The 22,782-nt window shown below is 40.1% G+C and overlaps 1 protein-coding gene across 2 annotated transcripts in view; it reads left to right on the forward strand.

The window, feature by feature from the left end:
- LHFPL1 (LHFPL tetraspan subfamily member 1) overlaps positions 1–22,034 on the forward strand; it is an 85,823-nt gene extending 63,789 nt beyond the window's left edge. For both annotated transcript variants that reach the window (XM_036454502.2, XM_036454503.2), the window contains exon 4: positions 21,093–22,034. In XM_036454502.2, coding sequence (XP_036310395.1) covers positions 21,093–21,274 — 182 coding nt within the window. In that variant the 3' untranslated portion in view covers positions 21,275–22,034. The remainder of the gene's footprint in view (positions 1–21,092) is intronic.
- Positions 22,035–22,782: the final 748 nt, after the last annotated feature.

Raw genomic sequence — 22,782 nt, forward strand, 5'->3', positions numbered from 1 at the left:
TATTTTTTGGTGTGCCACAGAATTTTAGTAATTAGTTTATGTGTGCTATGAGATGAAAAAGGTTGCTTTTGTTTTCAGAAAAGAAAGACCTATTATAGCAAACAGATACTTTATAACTTGATGGTTATAAACACATGTTAATGGTAGAATGTTCCAAGTTCAAATTTGAGCCCTGTCACTCACTAGTTGTGCATCTTTAGGCACTCTACTTAACCTCTCTGTATTTTCATCAAAGGGGATTGATAAAACTATTTTTCTCCATAAGGTATTAAGAAATTTAACACATACATACAAAGTATTTAGTATGATAGTATGCACTAAATGTAATTTGATGTTAGTAGATAGTCAGCCTCTTTAGAGAGGCGGGGGAGGGACCCATTCAACTTGACAAAGGCCTGAAACAGCAGCTGCCAAAAGCCCTTGTGTGTGCTCCGTTTCCTCTCTCAGAGGGTCATTTCCTTTGTATTCCCATCATTTCCTCTTATTCTTACCAGTTCACAATGCTTTATGGTGATTTGGTGTTTGGCCCTTGTGTGATCAGTTTCCAGACATTTCCAGACATTAGGCTCTGTCAGTTTCCTTCTTTAAGGACCATCTGTTTTCTTGTGCTTACCAGAGTCCAGTGAGGCAGCTTAATTCATCCTCATGTCCACAGAGGGGCAGCAGAGTGTGGTAGAAACATCTCTGGCCTGGGTATAAGGACAGCTGGGTTTTAATTTCCAAAGCTTGCTTGGGCGCATAACTTTCCCACCCTGAGCCTTGGTTTCTTTGTTTTTAGATAGAGTGCACTGAACTAGACTGAAGAGCAACCTGAGGTTCCAGATATCTAACTAGTTCCCTATTGCGATCTGTTTACTTTTAGGGTGAAGCCTTTGATCTAATTTTATATTTTTCTATTTTGTTCTTAAAGACCAGAAGGATAATGAAAAAATTAGCAATCTATTTAATCAGCCCCTGTAGAGGATAGGAGACTTTTATTTTATTTATTTATTTATTTGTTTATTTATTTATTTATTTATTTATTTATTTATTTTTTATTTTAATATATTTTATTGATTTTGTACAGAGAGAAAGGGAGAGAGATAGAGAGTTAGAAACATCGATGAGAGAGAGTCATCGATCAGCTGCCTCTTGCACACCCCCTACTGGGGATATGCCCGCAACCAAGGTACATGCCCTTGACCGGAATCGAACCCGGGACCCTTCAGTCCCCAAGCCGATGCTCTATCCATTGAGCCAAACCGGTTCTGGCAAGAGACTTTTAGTATTACTCATCCATGTGGGTGAGTGTCAGGGATCAGCCAAGGGGATTGCCAAAAGCAACTCATTCATTGGGCAGCATCCAGGCTTTCTGGAAAATTCATAACTCAGGTGTTGCTTAAGTTTTTTTAGTTGCCTTCTAGCCCACACAGAGAGGAGACTCCCTCCTGAGGAGAAGTTGGGCTAAATCAGAGGAGGCAGGATAGAATTTGAGGGTCAGGGAACTGCATGTCCCTGGTGTCTGGTACACTGTTGGCACCCTCTAAATGTTTCATTGACTGGAATGAAAACATTCAAGGGCATCTCTGTTGCTATCTTACTTTGTGATTACAGCCAAGTCAGTTCAGTTCTTTTTTAAAAAAAACGAAATACACTTGACATATAGCATTGCATAAATCTAAAGAATGCAACATGTTAATTTGATACATTTATATGTAATATGATTGCATTGTAGCAATAATTAGCACATTATGTTCCATAATAATCATTATTTTCGTGGTTAGAATAATTAAGTTCTAGTCTTTTATCAAGTTTGATCATTATAATACAATATTGTTGTACATTAGATCTCTAGAGATTATTTACTACTTATTACAATGTTGGACCCTTAAATAACATCTATCCTAACTCCATCACCCCCAAGCCTCTGGTAACCATCATTTTGCTCTCTGTTTTTTTTTTTTACAAGTTTGGCTTTTTTAGATCCTACACATAGATTTTAGTTCTTTAAAACTATTTCCCCATGACTAATGGGAGGGTGATTTTCTCTGCCCTCATGGGGTTGTTTTGACCAAGAAATGACTCAAGTACATATGAATGTGCTTTATGTAAACAATGCTCTACATGTATAAGGGGTAAAAAATAATAAAGCTGATATACCATTAAATTTTCTCCTTCCTATAATTTTATTACCTAAAATTCAGAGCCAGTTTTTTCACTGACCATCTTCTCTTCAAAATAGTGAAGTTTAAACAATGAGATTCTATACATCCATTGGATGCTAAGTTCTTTTCATTTTGAATAAAAATTATGTGATGCTTATGAACATTTCCCTGTCCTAAAATAGCCTGCATGAGAAAATGGTTCTTACCCCTGTAGTAGTTGTAGTTTATTCCTAACGTGACTTCCAGCCTAGTGACTCCAGAGGAAGACAAGGCTAAAAAAAAAAAAAAAGCTTCAAGCAGGTGTTCTGCTTTATGTGGAATCATTTTCCCACTGTGTCTTGCAAAGGCTCACTGTCTGAGATAATGAATGCAGAATTGCATAATGGTTATCTGTATACATCGGACCACCACGTGATGGCAGTAAAGTCAGTTGAATTCATTCCATTCTCAGCTTCTTTCACAGCCCTGCCTCTGGGTCTTCACATTAAAGAATGCTTAATTTCCTTGTTTTCATTTTCCACACTCGGTTTCCTTCTATAAATCTCAGCATTGATTTTCTTTATCCTCCTCACCTTCAGTGAGCATTTATCTAGCCCTATCTACTCTGGAATGATGCTGTATTCTAAGCCTTTGTTTAGAAACAGAAGGTTTTTAAATGGGGTTATTAATACTGTAGCATCCATTTCACAGGGCTCTCATGAGGATTATTGAGGTAGCTAAAATATTTAGTACAGGGCTTGCACCCAATAAATGTTAATGGTAACTGTTTTTATTATTGTTATTATTATAGGTTAGACTAGATTTTTTTAACACCATAAAATAGGTTGCAAAGGTAGGAACCAGAAGGAAAACCAGGGACAACTCCTGCACAACCTAGGAGCAATTCTCTGATAAAGTTACACTTATAGGTGTGAAAATAAATATCTGTGTCATATAATTTTTTTAAACCATTTTTACCAAGTCCCAAACAGGTGAATTAGGAAATTTTACATATAATTTATATATCCATAAAAGCCCCTAGCATTGCATTAACTGTAAATGTTAATTTCCTTTCACCTTTCATCTGAAAGCTAGATCAGTTTGGGCTGAAGATATGGTTTGGTTCAGGACGTTGCCCACTAAACTGTGCATCAGAATCATCTGGGCCTCTCCTCAGAGATAATAATTCTGTAGATCTGGAGCAGGGCCTAGGAATTTGTATTATAAAGCTCTCCCCAGATATTTTTTGTGAACTAGTGGACTACTTGAAAAGTGTTTACCTGAGAGAAAAGGAGCTGAGAAGTGTTGATTATTCTTGGCGCTATTCTAAGTGCTTCATTATTTGTCATGTCATTTAACCTTCACAGCTGCTCTGTGAGGTGAGTGTGTTACTTCCATTTTACCCACGGGGAAGATGAAACTCAGAAAGGTTAAATGACTTGCCCAGAGGTTCAGTTTGTAAATGACAGGGCATGTTTTCAAAAACAGTTCCTTGTAATCCTTATCCCAGGCTCTTCTCCCTGTACCACATGACTTTTCAAGCACACAAGGGCCTGTCCTAGTTCCTACCTCCTAAGTGGAAATCTTGGTCCAACACTTTATATGGCTGCTTTCTCTATAACAATACTAGAGGCCTGTGGTATGAAATTCATGCACAGGGTGGGGGGGTGTCCCTCAACACAGACTGCATCCTCTCCAATCTAGGACCCCTTGAGGATGTCCAAATGCCTGGGATTGGGCCTAAACAGGCAGTTGGACATCCCTCTTACAATCCAGGACTGCTGGCTCCCAACTGCTCTTCTGCCTGTCTGCCTTATTGCCCCTAACCATTTCTGCCTGCCAGCGTGATCACCCCCTAACCACTCCCCTGCCAGTCTGATCACCTCTAACTGCCCTCTCTTGCTGGCCTGGTTGCCCCCAACTGCCCTCCCCTGCAGGCCTAGTCCACCCCAACTTCCCTCCCTTGCAGGCCTCGGCCCCAACTGCCCTCTCCCTAGGTATGTTTGCCCCCAACTGCCCTCCCCTATAGTCCTGGTCATCCTCAACTGCCCTCCTCTGCTGACCCAGTCACCCTTAACTTACCTCCCCTGCTGGCCTGGTCCCTCCCAACGGCCCTCCCCTGCTGACCATCTTGTGTCCACATGAGGGTAGCCATCTTTGACCACATGGGGGTGGCCATCTTTGACCACATGGGGGTAGCCATCTTGTGTGTTCGCCTGATGGTCAACTTGCATATTACTTTTTATTAGATAGGATTAGTGCCTCTAGCTTTAACTTGATAAATGAATAAAATAAATGAAAGAAGATTAAATGAGATAATGGATGGCAAAGCTGCCTTGTAAATTATAAAGTACCAAACTCACATTGGGTGATATTATTTGTGGAATTGTTTGCTATCTAGGGATCTTGGGTCCCAGAAAAGTCCCTGTGGTCTATATCTCTTGACCAATGGAGCATGCATAGAAACAGCTGATGCTTAAAGCTGAAATTACTGGTATAAGGCTAAGTCAATAGCTGGAATAATGGTACACTTGCTCCTGAATAAGTCAGTTTGCCAGGACTGGCCTCCTTACATTCATAAGTATTTTAAAATTATGTCAAAAACAGATAACAGTCATTCAATAAGCACATCCTGGACTCTTACTGTAAATAAGATGCTGAATGATATCTACTTTACATAATTCAGTGAATTCAGGAATAGAGTCTTCAGTGAGCTTGTAGTTTATCTAAGGAAACTATATGTATATATATGGACATATAACAAATACAACCATAATAATACCAATCCAAAACTATAATTATGTCAATCTTTAGAAGGAATAGATTCTGCTAGCTAAGATACACAATGAGTAGGCTCTATCTTCTTTTCCTTAGTGTCACTTTTCATTTGGATTACCAAAAACAGCCCCTGACACCCTCCCTATTCCCAAAGATACTGTATACCATTCCCTTAATTGGTCTGCCACTTTATGGCCAAAGTGTTGCTTCATAAATGCAAATCTGATGTCATTCCCATTCCTTAGCAGTAATTCCCTATTGACTTCAGGATAAAGTCCAAACTCTTTAACATGGCCTGTAGGAAAACTGGCCTTCACCTCCTTCATCACTCAAATTTTTTCTCTTGTCCCTGCAAATACCGTGTATCTTCAAATATTTGTAATCTTTCATACTTTCTTTCCTGTGTTAGAATTATTCTTCTCCCATTCCTTGCCTAGCTAACTTCTTAATTTTCTTTGAAAACTCATTGCCACCTTTAATCTGATTTGATACCCCTCACTTATATCCTACAATTACCTTATGTCATAGTAATTGTCAAACCAGCAGTGTATTTACTTGTCCCACTTCTATATCTGGCTACCTTTCATTCATCTGGTTGGTTGATCTTACCTATGGGAGAATATGTGTAAACAACTTACCACAGTGTCTGGCACATGGATGCATTTGACCAATATTAACTATTACTATTTCAGTTCCAGACTTAATTATCTGAGTAAGTTCAAGTGGATGCATTCAGAGACCTATTTAACAAATGTTAGAGGAGAGAAGTCAGTTTTTTAGAGAACAAGTATCCTAGAGAACTCATGCTGAATAAAAGAGGTCCAACACTTGATTAAGTGGGTTTTGACCTGTCTCTTTGGCGAAAGTATCTGTCTTAGTCCATTTGGGCTAATGTGACAGATACCAAAGACTGGGTGGCTTATAAACAACAGAGTTTTTCTTTAAGTTTAAAAAAAATATTTTTATTAATTTTAGAGAGAGAGAGAGAGATAGAAACATTAATGATGAGAGAGAATCATTGATCGGCTGCCTCTTGCACACCTCCTATTGGGGATTGAGCCTGCAACCCAGGCATGTGCCCTTGACTAGAATCAAATCTGGGACCCTTCAGTCCTCAGGCCAACACTCTATCCACTGAGCCAAACAAGCTAGGGCTACAACATACATTTATTTCTCACAATTCTGGAGGCTGGGAAATCCAAGATCAAGGTGCCAGCAGACTCAGTGTCTGGTGACATCCTACTTCCAAATTCATATATGGTCATCTTACCATGCACTCACATAGTAGAGGGGGGCAAGGAAGCTTTCTGGGATCTCTTTTTATAAAGGCACTAATCTCATTTATGAGGGCTCTTCCCTCATGACCTAATTACCTCTTAAAGGCCTCACCTCCAAGTACAATCACATTGGGTATTATATTTAATTTATAAATTTTGGAGGACCCAAAACTCTTTGCAGAAGCTGCTCCAGTATAATTGGTGGACTGTACAAAGGATAACACAGAGTAGCATGGAAGTTTTTTTTTTTTTTTTTCAGGTACAGGTGTGGATCAATCTTGAGAAAGGCTCAGAAGCACAATTTATTTTTAAACACTTAAATCTTTATTGTTGAGAGTATTACAGATGTCCCTGATTTTCACCCCTATGGCCCCCCTCAACTTGATTCCTGCCCTGTTCAGGTCATCACCGCTCTACTGCCTGTGTCCATAGGTAAGATCTTTGATTATTCTTTTCCTGTTACACCTCCCTACTTCCCTCTGAAATTCATCAGTCCGTTCCATGTTTCCATGCAACTGATTGTTTTATTCACTAGTTTATTTTGTTAATTAGATTTCTTGTTCATTTATTTTGATTTTTAGATTCAATTGTTGGTAGATATGTTTTGTTGCCATTTTATTGTTCTGTTTTTTATCTCTTTCTCCTTCTCCTCCTCCTCCTCCCCTTTTCTTCCTCATCCTCCACTTCAGCTTCCTTCTCCCTCTTCTTTTACAATAATGCTGGTCAAAATTTCATACAATACTGGTTTGGTGGTGATGAACTTCTTTAGCATTTTCTTTGTGAAGCTTTTTGATCCTCAATTCTAAATGAGAACATTGCTTGGTAGAGTAATCTTGCTTGTAGGTCCTTACTATTCATCAATTTGAATATTTCTTGCCACTTCCTTCTGGCCTGCAAAGTTTCTGTTGAGAAATCAGCTAACAGTCATATGGGTGCTCCCTTGTAGGCAACTAACTGATTTTGTCTTGCTGCCTTTAAGATTCTCTCTTTGTCTTTAACCCTTGGCATTTTAATTATGATATGTCCTGGTGTGAGCCTCTTTGGATTCTCTTGTTTGGGACTCTCTGTGCTTCCTGGACTTGTAAGTCTATTTCTTTCACCAGATATGGGAAATCTTCTGTCATTATTTTTTTCAAATAGGTTTTCAATATCCTACTCTCTCTTCTCCCTCTAGCACCCCATATTGTGAATGTTGGTATGCTTGAAGTTGTCCCAGAATATCCTTATACTTTCTTCATATTTTTGGATTCTTTTTTATTTTTGCTCTTATGATTGGGTGCTTTTTGCTTCCCCATATTGATTTGATTCTCATAGTCCTCTACTGTTGAATCCCTGTAAATTGTTCTATATTTCAGTTAGTGTATGCTTAATTTCTGACTGGTCCTTTTTCATGTATTTGACCTTCTCACTAAGATCCTTGAAAGTCTCGTGAAGAGCCTTGAGTAACTTTTTAACCATAGTTTTGAATTCTGTATCCAGTTGTTTGTTTTTTTTTTTTTCATTTGTGACATGTTTCTTTGTCTCTGCATTTTGGCTGCTCCCCTGTATTTGTTTCTATGTATTATGTAGAGCTGTTATGTTTCCTGGAATTGGAAGAGTGGCCTTGTGTTGTAAGTGATCTGTGGGGCCCAGTGGCTCAACCTCCCTAATCACCTGAGCTGGGCACTCTAGGTGTGCCCCTGTGTGGACTGTGTGCATAGTTTTGTAGTTGAGTCTTGGTTGCTGTTGGCATCTCTGGGAGGAGTTTATCTCCAAGCCAATTGGCTATGAGGATAAGCTGTGACTGTAGTTGGAGAGCTTCTGTGCAAGAGGTGAAAACCAGCTGTGAAATAAGGCAGTCTGGTGCTAGTACTGGGTCTTGAGACTTTTATTGGTAGGTTGGGGCTTGCTGTCACCAGTGCAACTTGTTTGAGAGATTTTAGCAAAATCTGAAGCCTGAGCCAGGACAGGCTATACATATGGAAAAGTTATTGCAAACAGCTTGCGTGGGGCTGCAAATTGGATTGGGCAAGTTCTCAGTGAATCCTCTAGGTGGGGCAAACAGTGTGCTCTAGGCTTATTGAGGCTCAGATATGGATGCCAGTCAACCCTACAACAGGAGAGTTCCTAACACAGAATCAATGACCCTTGCAAGCACCCCTGGTTGGGAGAAAGCTTCCCCTGAGTTCCTGCTCTGCTGCCAAGCAGCCCAGTTCCTACTTGTAAGTGTCCGGGTCCCCCAGAGCCAACTGGTGCTTGAGCTCAGAAGTCTTGAGTCTGAGTTTGTGCACCAGCCTTTTAAAAGGAACAGCTGGGGCTCCAGCAGCCTCCGTGTCTCTCAGCCCCAATTCCTGCTGGTGTTTACAGTCCATAGTTACCAGGACTTCTCTTCCCAGCTCTGAAACCCTGGGATGGGACTCTGGTGTGGGTCTGAGACCCCTTGTTCCACATGGGCAGCATCTATAGAGACAATCTTCCTCCCAATTAAAAAAGTGGCACATGTAGGTGTCAGACCAGCCCATTCTTCACCTCCACCCATCCTACCAGTTATAATGTGCTTTCTCCTTTACTTTTCTAGTTGTATCACTTCCATTCAGCCAGCTTTAAGGCAGTTCTGAATGATGGTTGTTCTGTGTTTTAGCTGTACTTTTGATGTGATTATGGGAGGTGGCGAGTGCAGGTGTTTACCTTCAACACCATCTTGGTTCTCCAAAAGCACAGTTTAAATTGGCCTTAGATATGGTTTCTACCCTAACTCCCCAATTAATAGAAATATGAGCAGGTGAGCTAAAACTCAGGCTAGCTATACAAGAGATTATATAAATGAGAAAGATTGGTTGATGTATGAGGATCAGTTAGAATCAAATGCTCAATAGTGGTGGGGAAGATTTCAATAGAAGGACATAATTTGTTTGGCAGAAGTGTATGTAAAAGAAAAAAGAAAAAAAAACACCAACCATATCAGAGTACCTCTGTCACCATGAGGATTACTAAGTGCTACCCTGACTTTTTAGGAAATATTCTGGTTTCTGCACTTAACCTTTAGAATATTGGGTTGGACCAAGATGGTGTTTGTACTTCCTCCCTAGAAGACTTGAATGAACCAAATAATTAATTTAGCAATAAATAACATGTTTACCTGAAATAATGAAGTTTTCAAAAGATGCTTTGGCAAGGAAACCTGGCAGATTCCTAGAATCTCTGGCAAGGAAATATAATAGGTTCCTGGGCCTCCAATCTGGGATCCTGTTGACACCTAGCCTGGAGAATGAGAAGAATGTTGTTCACATGGGTTTGGATATCTTTTTACTGTAGGCTGTGTGTGTGTGTGTGTGTGTGTGTGTGTGTGTGTGTAGGACATTTGGCAATTGACCTTGAATTATTTGGCTTTGCTTCATCTCTGATGATTATTCATCTATGTAGAACCTAAAATAGAAAATTCTCTGATCATTTACCTTGGATGCATTGAATATATCGTACTTTTATGTTGCTACCTATGGAGACCCTAAAGTCAGCAGTATCTCTCTCAACAGATGGGACTATCAGCGTCTTCAAAACCCCTGCTGCTTATTTAAAACAAAATTCAAGTCCCAGTGACAAAAATATGTTAAGTAAGTAAATAGAAACTCACCCTCTCCCTCCCCTGAACCATACATACCAAACAGCATTTTGGAGGCAGGTTGTAGTCCTGGTTTCATAAGCAGATGATGACATAGTGATTGGAAGAGCAGCTGGCTTTTCTGAGCTGGTTCTTCTTTGAAAAAAATAATACCCTCTTTAATAAGAGGTTTGTGGAAGAGCTCAATTTCTGCACTTTTCAGCCCATATGGATCATGTTTTTTAGTGTTATAATCTTCTTATGTTCTCTAAGCAAACCATCTTCCTTTCTTCCCTTTCTCTTCCACCAAACCCATTGACCTTCCTTTAGTCTCTTTCTCCTCTTTGATCTTTTTCTGGTCCTTTCCCTCTCTATTCCATAGAATTCCAAAGGAAGCTTAGGTGTCTCTCTGTAGCTGATGATATTGCTCTCAGGATCAGTGCAGGCAGCCTGGTTTGATATGATAAAGGCTGAGAAGGCCACCCCCTCTAGGTGGCTCCAAGACAGACATATCTGCATATCTGCCCTGTCCCCCTGTTCTGAGTGGTGAGATTGAGCATAATATACTGGTTCCCATTGCAGGTCCTATTACATCCTTGGGGTAAATCTTTATTTTATTTGGCCTATTTATGTTTAGAGCAGTATCTCTCAAATTCCTTGGTTATTGGACTATAGTAGATGAAATAACAGATCTCAATATTATTTGATTTGAATTCTGTCTGAAACACCACCCAACATCCTGATTCCTTGAATTCCTAGATTTTGGATATAAATTTTATAGGAGTACAATATCCTCTCACATCCTTAAACTGTTTGATTATATTCTCAAGAAACATTTATCTATATCCATTCTTTTTTTAAAATATGTATTTTATTGATTTTTCACAGAGAGGAAGAAAGAGAGGGATATAGAGTTAGAAACATAGATGAGAGAGAGACATCAATCAGCTGCCTCTTGCACATCCCCTATTGGGGATGTGCCCACAACCAAGGTGCATGCCCTTGACCAGAATCAAACCCAGGACCTTTCAGTCTGCAGGCCAACGCTCTATCCACTGAGCCAAACCAGTTTCAGCTATATCCATTCTTGAACTACCTCAAAGCTCCCAGCTATTCTACAATTCTTATCCCCTCCATCACCCTCTCCCCCACCAAACTAATATTTGTGGCTTCTTACCACTGGTCTTGAGTCACAAGCATACATTTTCTGGAGTATCAGCTCTCAGCCCTTGATATGGGAAATTGCATAAAATCAAAACTTGAAATATCTGAACATTATTCTGTCCTGGTCAGTTTTAGAATGTTAGTGTACATTATATGATTGTCATTTCTCTGCTTCCCTGTTTTTTCCTTAAACCTTTCAGGGGCCAAGAATTCCATCAGATGATTCTCTAAAAGAGCAGATGTGAGAAACACAAAAGACAGACTTACCTTTCTCTCTCTCTCTCTCTCTCTCTCTCTCTCTCTCTCTCTCTCTCTCTCTCTCTCTCTCTCTCTCTCTCTCTCTGAATTTAATAAAGAAATTTAAAGTTCATAGCAAAATTTAGGGGAAGGTACATACTTTCTATATGCCCATTGCTCCTACACATGCCTCCCTATTATCAGCATCCCGCACCAGACTGGTACATTTGATATAACTGATGAACCTACATTAACACCATTATAATCACCTAAAATCCATAATTTACCTTTAAGGTTCACTGTTTGTGTTGTATAATCTATGTATTTAGGCAAATGTATAATGGTATGTATCCATCATTATAATATCGTGCAGAGTATTTTTACTGCTCTATCAATCTTTCTGTGCTCTTCCCATTCATGCCTCCCCACACCTCCTAACTTATGGCAATCACTAATCCTTTTATTGTCTTCATCATTTAACATTTTTCAGAAAGTCATACAGTTGGCATACTATAAGTATGCAGCTATTCCAGATTGGCTTCTTTCACTTACTAATATGCATTTATGGTCTCTCCATGTCTTTTCATGACTTGGTAGGACATTTCATTTTTGGGGTTCTGAATAATATTTCATTGTCTGGATATGCCACAGTTTACTTATTCATTCAACTACTGAAGGACATCTTGGTTGCTTCAAAGTTTTGGCAATTATAAATAAAGTTTCTGTAAACACCTGTGTGCATGTTTATGTGTAGACATAAGTTTTCAGCTCCTCTGAATAAATACCAAAGAGTGCTATTGTTGGTTCATATGTATGAGTATGTTTAGTTTTTTAAGACAGTGTCAAATTGACTTCCAAAGTTGTATCACTCTTTTTTTATGCATTCCCCTCTTCCTCAAAGAAGGACACATTTTTTAGATTAGTTCTTTATTATTCTTGGATTCAAGCTGGTATTCTGAATATGTCCCAGCACAGAGAGCCTTTCTTTTAGACTCTTCAGACTCTTTCCTTCTCTGATTTGCAACCCTGAACCCACACCAATGCTAGGCCTCACCAAAACCATTTGTTTATGGCTAATTTCTCCCAGTTACTCAGCATGATTCACTAACACCTGGCCAGATACCAAGTGACTAAAGGGCATAGGACTGGGGCTCCAGGGAAGGGGGTCAGTTTACGTAGCAGCCTGTGACAATTTTTTCTCTCTAAATAACAGTGATGTAGTAACAGAAGTTAATGCTGAATCAAAATAAATAGAGTTAAACTTTAAACCAATTTGATTTGCAACTTGGAATAAAAGCAACATGTCTTGATTTAAATGCCAGATCCACTGTTGAGTGATGATTTAATAACTTTTATGAGGAATCTTGTCACAGCAAATTCAACACTGGGGTAGAATGACTCATGATAGGGTGATAGAAATGATATAGAGGAGTACAAAAAGGAACATGCTTATCTCAGAGGAGTACAAAAAGGAATATGCTTATCTCATATCTCATCCAGAATCTGTGCATAAAGCTAATTTGCAATTAGGACCTCTTCTCTCCCCAATCTTTCTCTTCACTAATACCTATGAATGTATGTAGAGATAATCTCCACATGTAATGTCAGCTCACATTCAACCTGAAAGGTAAGGCAGCAGTGAGCCTGGCTATTTATGAAAGGGACCTTAAGAACTCATCTGGTCCTATTACTCTGTCTCTAGGCAGGCACCTAACTATTTTGTCCTATTTTAAGGGTGATTAAGTGTGTTCAAGTGAGGTTAAGAGGTTTCTTCAAAGATTTCAGTCTCCTGACTCCCATGCTTCCTCCTCAATAAATGAGAAGACCTTGTGTGGTCTCTTTTCTTGGCCTTCCCAAGCTTCCCTGGGCTAACATACTAGAATGCTTGATGCTGACCATGCTCCAGTTCCAGCAAGCTTCCCAGGTCAGTAAGGAACCACACATAGCTGTTTTTTAAGGGAGAAGATTCCATTCTGTTGGGCTAATTCAGTCATCAAGATTCATTTTGGAGCTAATTCAATGTATACATATCTGGTGTTTGCCTAGGAGAGGGTGGCTCAATCTTGAAAATGTTGACATTTTTGCCACATAATTTTTTTGTTGTTGTTGTGAAAGGCTGTTGTATATTTTGTTGAATGTATTAACAGCATCCCTGGCCTCTGGTTATCTGATCTCTTTATATAATACAACTTCCTCCAGTCCTTTTTAGGTTAATCTTCCCAAACCATACCTCTAATTCAGTGGTTCTTAATGAAAAGCAATCCACCCTCTCAACCATTGGGAACATTTGACAATGGCTGTAGATGGCATTTTTGGTTTCCACAACTCAGGGGAAAGAACAAGTTGTAAAAATCTAGTGGGTGGAAGCCAGGGTGCTACAATGTGCAGGACAAACCTCCCCACCTTACTCCCATATAACAAAGAATGTTTAGCCCAAATGTCAATAATTACAATGTTGAGAAACCTCACTCTATCATATCATCCTCTGATCAGAAATGTTTCATTGTTCCCCACTGCTGGAGGTAAAGATGACAGATTCATGTTCCTTTATCCCCAGTCTAGATTTAGCTTATTATTTGTCAGCAACCCCTTTTCTAAAATAGTACTGAATTTAGTGCTTTTTCTGAAACATATGTTCTACTTTCTCACTTGTATAACTTTATTCACACAACAACCACTCCTGCTGCCTAGAATGCTCACTTACCATTACTAAAGTAAATTTGAAATGCAATCTCATCTATAAAACCTTACCTGATCCTGAATTCTCCCATCTACAAATACTTTCTCTTTCTCTGGATATCCCTGTGGTATTTTACACATATGCCTTTTAAAGATTTTATCACATTTATAGTAGAAAAAAAATTGAATTACAGAGAGCTTTTCAAAATCTCGCCAGAAAATTACCTTCACTTAGAAAAATAAAAATAAAAATTGAAATAAAAAGGTGGATTAATTAAAGGAATCATATTTTCCCATAAAATTTGGACCTATCTTGTGCCCTTGGCTCTACTGTCTTGGCATGGTTGAAATAAATAACCATGGACTTCAAGTCCTGGTATTCAGGTCTCAATTCTGATACTTGTAAGTTGGCAAAATAATTTGCCTTCCTGAGACGCAGTTTCCTCAACTGCATATGGAAATAATCATGAGAATAAAATAAAATGGTATATTCAAAGAGTCTGGCATGCAGTAGATACTTAATAAGTATTTTTCAGATGAATAAAAGTATTAGCAGTACTTCAAGGAATAGGATATAGGGATGGATAATAGTTATGGGACTTTATTATAAGGTTACTAGAGGCCTGGTGTACAAAAATTTGTCCAGGAGGTATGTATCTCAGCCCATCCTATACCCTCTCCAATCTAGGACCCCTTGGGGAATATCCAACTGCTGCTTTAGGCCTGATCTCACAGTCAGACAACCCTCTCATGATCTGGGACTGCTGGCTCCTAACTATTCACCTGCTTGCCTGCCTGATTGCCCCCTAACCACACCCCTGCTGGCCTAATTGATGCCTAACTACTCCCCTACTGGCCCAATCGCCCCCAACTGCTCTCCCTTGCTGGCCTAATCTCACCCACAACTGCCCTCCCCTGAAGGCCTGATCTTGCCCCCAACTGCCTTCCCCCTGCAGGCCTGATTGTCAACAATCACCTTCTCCTGCTGGCCATCTTGTGGTGGCCACCTTGTGGTGGCCATCTTATGGTGGCCATCTTGTGGCAGCCATCTTGTGATGATGTGGGGTGGCCATCTTGTGGTGACATGGGGGCAGCCATCTTGTGATAACATCGCGTGATGCCACTGAGGCTTTTATTATATAAGATTGGAGGTAATGGGTAGTAGTTCATTGCTTCTATTATATTTCCTAATTTTTCAGCCTTCCATAGAAAACACAAATTATTTTGTAGGACACCAGAACAGTATTCAAGCTCTCTGAGGAGTAGGTGAATACGAACAGAAGCTTTCAAAATAGAAATGTAGTTTTTAGAAGGTATGTTTTTGTTTCCATTTGCAATGGTAGTGATACAACCTCTTTGTTTCCTCAAGAAGATAACAGGTAGAGTTGTGGGGAGAGTGTTGGATAGAAGATATATTCCCTTTATTTCTTGGATTTCTCCATGGAGCAGTCTGGGGCTTAGATGCTGTTCAGTGGCCTAATAAAAATTTCCATGGTGAGAACTCAGAATGCACTTGGGGTGGCAATGAGAGCAATTTGGTATTGACTCCAAGCCCAGTATACTTGACTATGAGTTCATTTCAGTAAGTTTTATTGACACCTTTGTAGCCAGTTTTCTACTCTGGAGCTTCCCATCTTGTTGGCTTTCTTCCTTATTAAGGCTGTGGGGTAATGGAATACTTTGCATTTATTCCTTTTAGTTACAGAAACAAGTTTTTCACTAGTTTCAGGGTTCACATATCTAATAGAAATATCAGTGCTACTCTAATATGAGTGATGATCTGACAAGCAAGTGAAGAAACAGAATGAGACCTTTGCCTTGTATAGACTAGATTGGGATTATGGCAGAGAGGAGGAAGTTACCCAACATTGGGCATACCCCAGCACTGGCTACTGTCTACTCTGCCATATTAGCACAAGAGATTTTGGTTGTAAGAGAGAAGCTCAGATGAGTCTATTACAAATTTATTTAGGAGCTTCCACCTTCAGTCTTGCAGGATATGGATCCTGTAAGAGGAAAATGGCTTTTGGAAGGATTAGGAAATCAAGCCGAGACCGGTTTGGCTCAGTGGTAGAGCGTCGGTCTGCGGACTGAAAGGTCCCGGGTTCGATTCTGGTCAGGGGCATGTATGTTGGTTGCGGGCACATCACCGGTAGGGGGTGTGCAAGAGGCAGCTGGTGGATGTTTCTAGCTCTCTATCTCTCTCCCTTCCTCTCTGTAAAAAATCAAAAAAAAAAAAAAAAAAAAAGGATTAGGAAATCAGTAGATGGCAGGGCACCAGATTGAGATCAGTGAATTGGTCTGGATTCCTGCCTCTACCCTCCTGATTCTGAGGGCATTCCTAGGGTTGTCACCTGAGGCTCACATTCCTGTCTGAGGCTTTTATTATATAGGATTGGAGGTAATGGGTGGTAGTTCATTGCACCTTTTGCCTAATTTTAGCAGGCAACCCTGATAGCAGTTCTCACAGGTTGAGAACCACTGCTATAGAGCCTAAGATCATTGGAAAACACAGATATTTATATTACGATTCATAATAGTAGCAAAATTACAGTTATGAAGTAGCAACAAAAATAATTTTATGTTTGGGGGTCACCACAATGTGAGGAACTGTAATAAAAGGTCACGGCTTTAGAAAGGTTGAGAACCACTGTTCTAGAGTTTTTAACTATATGAAATTCAAAGCATTATATAAAACATCCTACTTTTAGTGAATGAGAAAGTACCGTATTTTTCGGACCATAAGACGCACTTTCCCCCCCCCCCCAGAAGTGGGGGAAAAAAAGTCCCTGCGTCTTATGGTCCAAATATAGCCTACACATATACTTTAAAAAAAAACGTTTTTTTACTTGCCCGGCTCTGTGTGGTCTCTGTGTGCTTGCCCGGCTCTAAAATGGTTCTAAATGCTGCTGTTTACTTTACAGGGTTGATTACATGTGTTTATGACTGTGATGTTGGGTTTTAATGCACATAAAATATTTTAGGACACTATTTGTTTCAGAATATTTTTTCTTCATTTCCCTTCTCTAAAAACTGGTGCATCTTATGGTCCGGAGCGTCTTATGGTCCGAAAAATATGGTATATGTCTAAGGGGGGGCACAACAAGATTTGGAGGGGATACAGAACTACTGGCTGCTTGTCTCAATATGTTTTTATTTTTTCAATTAATTTTTTAAATGTTGACTTAATTGCAGGTGTCCCCTTTTCCCCACATTCACCTACCCCCTCCTCCCCCTCCCTTAGATTTCACAAAGGTATTGTCCATGTCCATGGGGTATTCATATATGTTCTTTAGCCAGACACTCCCATGTATCCATGCCTCTGATTCCATTTTGTTTGTTGGCTTATTTTGTTAATTAGGGTTCACATATAATTGAGATCATATAGTATTTGTCTTACTCTGACTGACTTGTTTCACTTAGCATAATAGTGTCCCTCAGCCCAGCCTGCACCCTCTCCAACCTGGGACCCCTTGAGAGATACCCAACTGCCCGTTTAGGCTCAATTCCAATAGGACCCGGTCTAAACAGACAGTCAGATATCCTTCTCACAATCCAGGATTCCTGGCTCCCAACTATTCACCTGCCTGCCTTCCTGATTGCTTCTAACCATTTCTGCCTGCCAATGTGATCTCCCCTCTAACCACTCCCCTTCCAGCCTGATTGATGTCTAACTGCCCTCCCCTGCAAGTCTGGTCACCCCTAACTGCCCTCCCCTGAAGGCCTGGTCATCCCTATCTCCCTTCCCCTGCAGGCCTAGACCCTTCTCCAACTGCTCTCCCCTGCAGGCCTGAGTCCCCCCAAATGTCCTTTCCTGAAGCCCTGTTGCCCCAACTTTTCTCCTCTGCTGGCCTAGTCACCCCTAACTGCCCTCCCCTGCAGGTTTGATCCCCCCAACTGCCCTCCCTTATAGGCCTGGTCCTTCCCAACTGCCCTCCCCTGCTGACCTGATCACTCACAACTGCCCTCCCCTGCTGGCCATCTTGTGGTGGCCATCTTGTGTCCACATAGGGGCAGTCATATTTGACTACATGGGGGCAGCTATCTTGTGTGTTGGAGTGATGGTCAATTTGCATATCACTCTTTTATTATATTAGATAGGCTAGAGGCCTGGTGCATGGGTGGGGGCTGGCTGGTTTTCCCTGAAGAATGTCCTGGATCAGGATGGGGATTCCCTTGGGATGTGGGGCGGCTTCTGTGAGGGGTCTGTAGTGGTTTGCAGGCCAGCCATACCCCCAATGACTAAGGTGACCAGATCGTCCTGCTTTTGGCAGGACGGTCCTGATTTCTAACAATTTTTCCCATGTTCCACGACGTTTTTAAAAAGTTCTGATTTTTGGAAAGAATCTTTCCAATCTTTCCAAAAATTGGGACTTTTTAAAAAAGCCACAGGATGTGGGGAAAAAATTGTTAGAAATGAGAACTGTCCTGCCAAAAGCGGGACAATCTGGTCACCTTACCAATGACCCAAACAGAGGCCCTGTTATCTGGGATTTATTTCTCTCCTATTATTGAAACTTTATAGCCTTGAGCTGAGCCAAGCCTCCTGCTTGCTCCGTGGCTGCAGCCATTTTTGTTGGGATTTATTTATCTTTTATAATTGAAACTTTGTAGCCTTGAGTGGAGGTCTGGGCCAGCCAGAGCAGATAGAAAGCTTGGCTTCCTCCACTGCTGAGGAAACTCAAGCCTCCTGCTCTCTGTGGCCACAGCCATCTTGGTTGGGTTAATTTGCATACTCACTCCAGATTGGCTGGTAGGCATTGCTTGGGAGATTAGTGGAGGTGTGGTCAATTTGCATATTAATCTTTTATTAGATAGGATATACTGATGGACACTTGGGCTGTATTCTTTAATTTACTCTTCCCAGAATTACATCTTTATTATTCATGTTGAAGCCACTTTGTAGATAGTTAGATTTCTTTCTTTAAGAAAGCCCCTCTTTCAAATTCAACCCCTCTCTCTTAAAATTACATTGTTTCCATAGCTTTTGCAGTCTGGCTTTCACCGTGATTTTGAGTGGGGACATGGAACATTGAGAAGTTACATGACTATCTGAGTACATAGATAAAAATGCTATTCCCTCTAAAGAACTAGGATTTGATACTTGCCATAGGTGGGAATAAGTGGTTCACTTATTTATTTTAAGCACAGAAGAAAAGATACACAGTGACAATGAGGGCCTGTGATAAAGTAATTTGATTTAGGGAGGACAGGGAAGGCTTCACTAAGGAATGAATGATTGACCTGAGCTCCAAAATGTGATTAAACATTTATTAAGCAAATATAATGGAGGGAAGTGTGTGTGTACACTTGCACATGAAGTAAGAAGAATGTGCATAGGCCTTATGGTGAGAAGGGCCATAGCACATCCCAGAAACACATATTATACAACTATAGCTGGTTTTTACCTTTAATTCAAAATTTAAGCCATAGTTTGGGGTGTTGGTTGTTAAAAATGCAAGCATACTACTCAGCTGTAGTGGCTCAGTGGTTGAGCATTGACCTATAAACCAGGAGGTCATGGTTTAATTCCAGGTCAGAGCACATGCCTGGGTTGCTGGCTCAATCCCTAGGGGGGGTGTGCAGGAGTTGGCCTATCCATGATTCTTTCTTATCATATATGTTTATATCTCTCACTTCCTCTCCCTTCCTCTCTGAAATAAATAAAAATGTAAGTATACCCCTTTGAAGTAATGTTAGGCTAAATCACACATGCTGAGTGCCCACTGTTGAGAGAACATGGGAGGCATTATCAAGAAAGAAACAAATACGTATGCACTGCTGAGCTAACAATCTGGTAGAAGGTAAAGGGCAGGTGAAAAATATGATATATAAATCTTCCTCCCAATGTTTCCCAACATATACACACACATAAAGGATATATAGACAAATTCCTAGAAGACTACTTGCTTGATGGGATTTGAGCCCACTGGTGGAGGTGCTAAGTCCTACATAGTGGTCCAAGGATAATATGGACTAACAGATAAAAAAAAAAAGAAGATATTTTTGGCAGGAGAGACAGCATGAATGATGACTTTGTATAGAAAATCTATTTTGAGGTGGGAAATTTGAGATAAATTAGTGTGGCCTGACTGGAAAAGCAAAACAACCTAACTTGGGGCCATCTTAGACTCTATATATGACAAGCCAACCAGTCAATTAAAAGAAAAATTAAGGTTCACTGGGCACCAAGTAAGCATAAATAAATGCTTATTAAACAGAAAATTGTTACAAAGATCAGTTTTGACATTCCCAACTGACTGTAGTCAGTGCTAGGTTTTTCCAAGACTGTGAGGCAGTGAAGGTTGCTGAGTACCTCTTTTCTCAGGACTCCTATGCAATATTCTAACACTGGGCATATATCCCAATTTCTGGACTTCTGTTTGCTTAAGCACTTGATTTTTTACATTTAATTGTTACCCTGTTCCCTGGTAAAATAATAGCTCATAATAGCTCTCCTATCTTTGGGCATCATCATTTTTTTACGGAAAATTCTCTGAGGAAAATTCTCTGAAACACACACACACACACACACACACACACACACACACACACTTCAAATGAAAGAATATACCTCTGATAGAGTTTCAGGTGATAGGGTAGAATTTTTGAGCTGATGACCTTTCCTATTTCCCTTCAAACTGAAACTACCCACTTAGTAGCTTGGCCTTGATTCCAATGTATATTTCCTTTCTGGATATTGAAAAACTAGGTTGGAATAGAGACATAAAGTAAGTGTCAAGGTAATACAATTTTACCTGTCAAATCTCCTAATGATGCAGGATATTGTTCTTTGAAAACAATCCATGCACTATAGTATATCAGTGTAGTAAAAAGTGTGGTGTTAGAATAAAGATGAGCCAGGGTTTATATTTTTGACTCTATGACTTTCAAGCTTTGTTGTTTTTCACTATTAACCTATGCCTTGATTGATTCACATTGTATAAAAAAACAAAGATAATAAGAGTATCTATCTCATACAGTTATTGTTATGATCAAGGAGATGTATGTCTAAGGACCTTAGCCTTGTTCTTGACACTTTATCATTGTCTTATTATCATTGTCATCAGTGTCACCACCACTTTCACCATACACATCACTCCCAGATTCCTACTGTAACAGAATAACGATATAACCTCTTGCTAAAGCAAATACCAGCCACTAGCAAAGGAGGAAAAGAGGACTCAGGAACTCCAGTTGCATTCACTGCTTCCTACTCTTACACTAATCCTCATGTCTCTGTCCCTGTTTCTTCAGGTACCTGTAGGCTTGGTTGGGCCTATTACTGTACTGGAGGTGGAGCAGCTGCAGCCATGTTGATCTGTACCTGGCTCTCTTGCTTTGCTGGAAGAAACCCCAAGCCTGTTATGTTGGTTGAGAGCATCATGAGGAACACCAATTCTTATGCCATGGAGCTTGACTATTGCCTCAAGCCTTGAGCTTTGGCAGAAGATTGGAGATGGTGGGAAAGAGGAGGGAAGGGAACCTTGAAAACAGGTACTAAGACTAGACCAGTTGCCACCCACCTTTCAGTAGTGTATCCTAAAGTTACATGCTTTTTAACTCACCAGTCATTCATTTTAACTTTCCCTTAAGCCAGTGGGTCAGTGACTACTTACAAAATTCATCAAGAAATATGATTTTCTCAAATATTTACCTAGCTGGTGAGGACGCACTAGCCCCTAAGTCCCAAAATACCCCTTTATGAAAAACAAGGAGAAGATCCTCACTTGAAATGTAACTGCACAAGTCTAGGTAAGAACACTTGATAAGGGAAGGACAAGGAGATGGACAGAGCTGGTTCCTGCCATTCCATTCTTATAGCATCCACCTAGTATTGATTGTTATTGATAAAATGCCACTGATAAAACATTTGAGACTTTCTCAGGACTATACCTTGACTTTTCCTCTTTTATCTGACCTCTTTTCCTTTTCTTTTGTGAAAAAGCTTGTGGTGAGGGTGATTCTCAATAAGAAAAATATTAACCAAGGATACTTACTTATAGTCTAAGGTCCCTTCCTCATTATGCTTTGGAATATTAATAAGAGTTAATTTTGTGTTTTGGCTTGGTGACTGGCATCAAAATATAGTGCCAAGTATTCTCCAGTCCTTTATAGATTCAGAAATTGTGTTCATTAAATGTTCTGAAAATATTATAGCATTTATTGTGCACTCAATAAACATGATTTTACGATGATGATGACAAGACTGTTTCTGCTGACTCCTTATTAAAATTTCTATCAGAGTTCATTTTTATTGACTAGGAAACCCACAGTAGTCATTCCTACCATGATATAAGTTTCTCTGCCTATTTGAAAGACTGCTCATCAAATGATTTCCCCTCCATCTGAGGTGAGTTAGACATAAAAGAGCACAGCCTTGATGTCACCAAGGTCTGATGTATTTTTAGGCTTGGCCACCATCCCAAATGTACTCAAGGCTGATGAATGGTATAGAAGAACTTGTCACTCTGGGACAGAATTTGTCTCTCCCCCACACCCAACTACTTCAGTCCAGCTCTACTGTTCCATAACTACAGCTTTAGGGATTAGGCAGGGCATATGACTCAAAAGGCCAGCTCATCTGTTTTTATTTTTAATTACTCCAGAGTGTTTGGATACAAGTCCATTGAGGTCAGGTTCCTTTGTCATAAAGCATGACAGAGAAGGGTAGAGAAATGACCTTGGGGGCATGAGGGGAAAAATGGAAAGATAATAGCTCAGTGAGTGTTCTTAGCTTCTGATGCTACCAATCCCTTCACCTTTGCTTCCCAGGAAGTCAATGCTTTGCTGTTCTCTATAGATACCTAAACACCCTGTGAAGTAGTTGCATCCTAGAGAAGAAACTGTTCAATAAAGGGTTAATTTAAAGAGCCATTTTAAATGACTGTCACTTTGTATAAGGTCCTAGTCAGTTGGAATGTTTCCTCTCCTTTTCCACAGAAAG

This window comes from Pipistrellus kuhlii, unplaced genomic scaffold (assembly GCF_014108245.1).
Source record: "Pipistrellus kuhlii isolate mPipKuh1 unplaced genomic scaffold, mPipKuh1.p scaffold_m20_p_29, whole genome shotgun sequence".
Taxonomy (NCBI): domain Eukaryota; kingdom Metazoa; phylum Chordata; class Mammalia; order Chiroptera; family Vespertilionidae; genus Pipistrellus; species Pipistrellus kuhlii.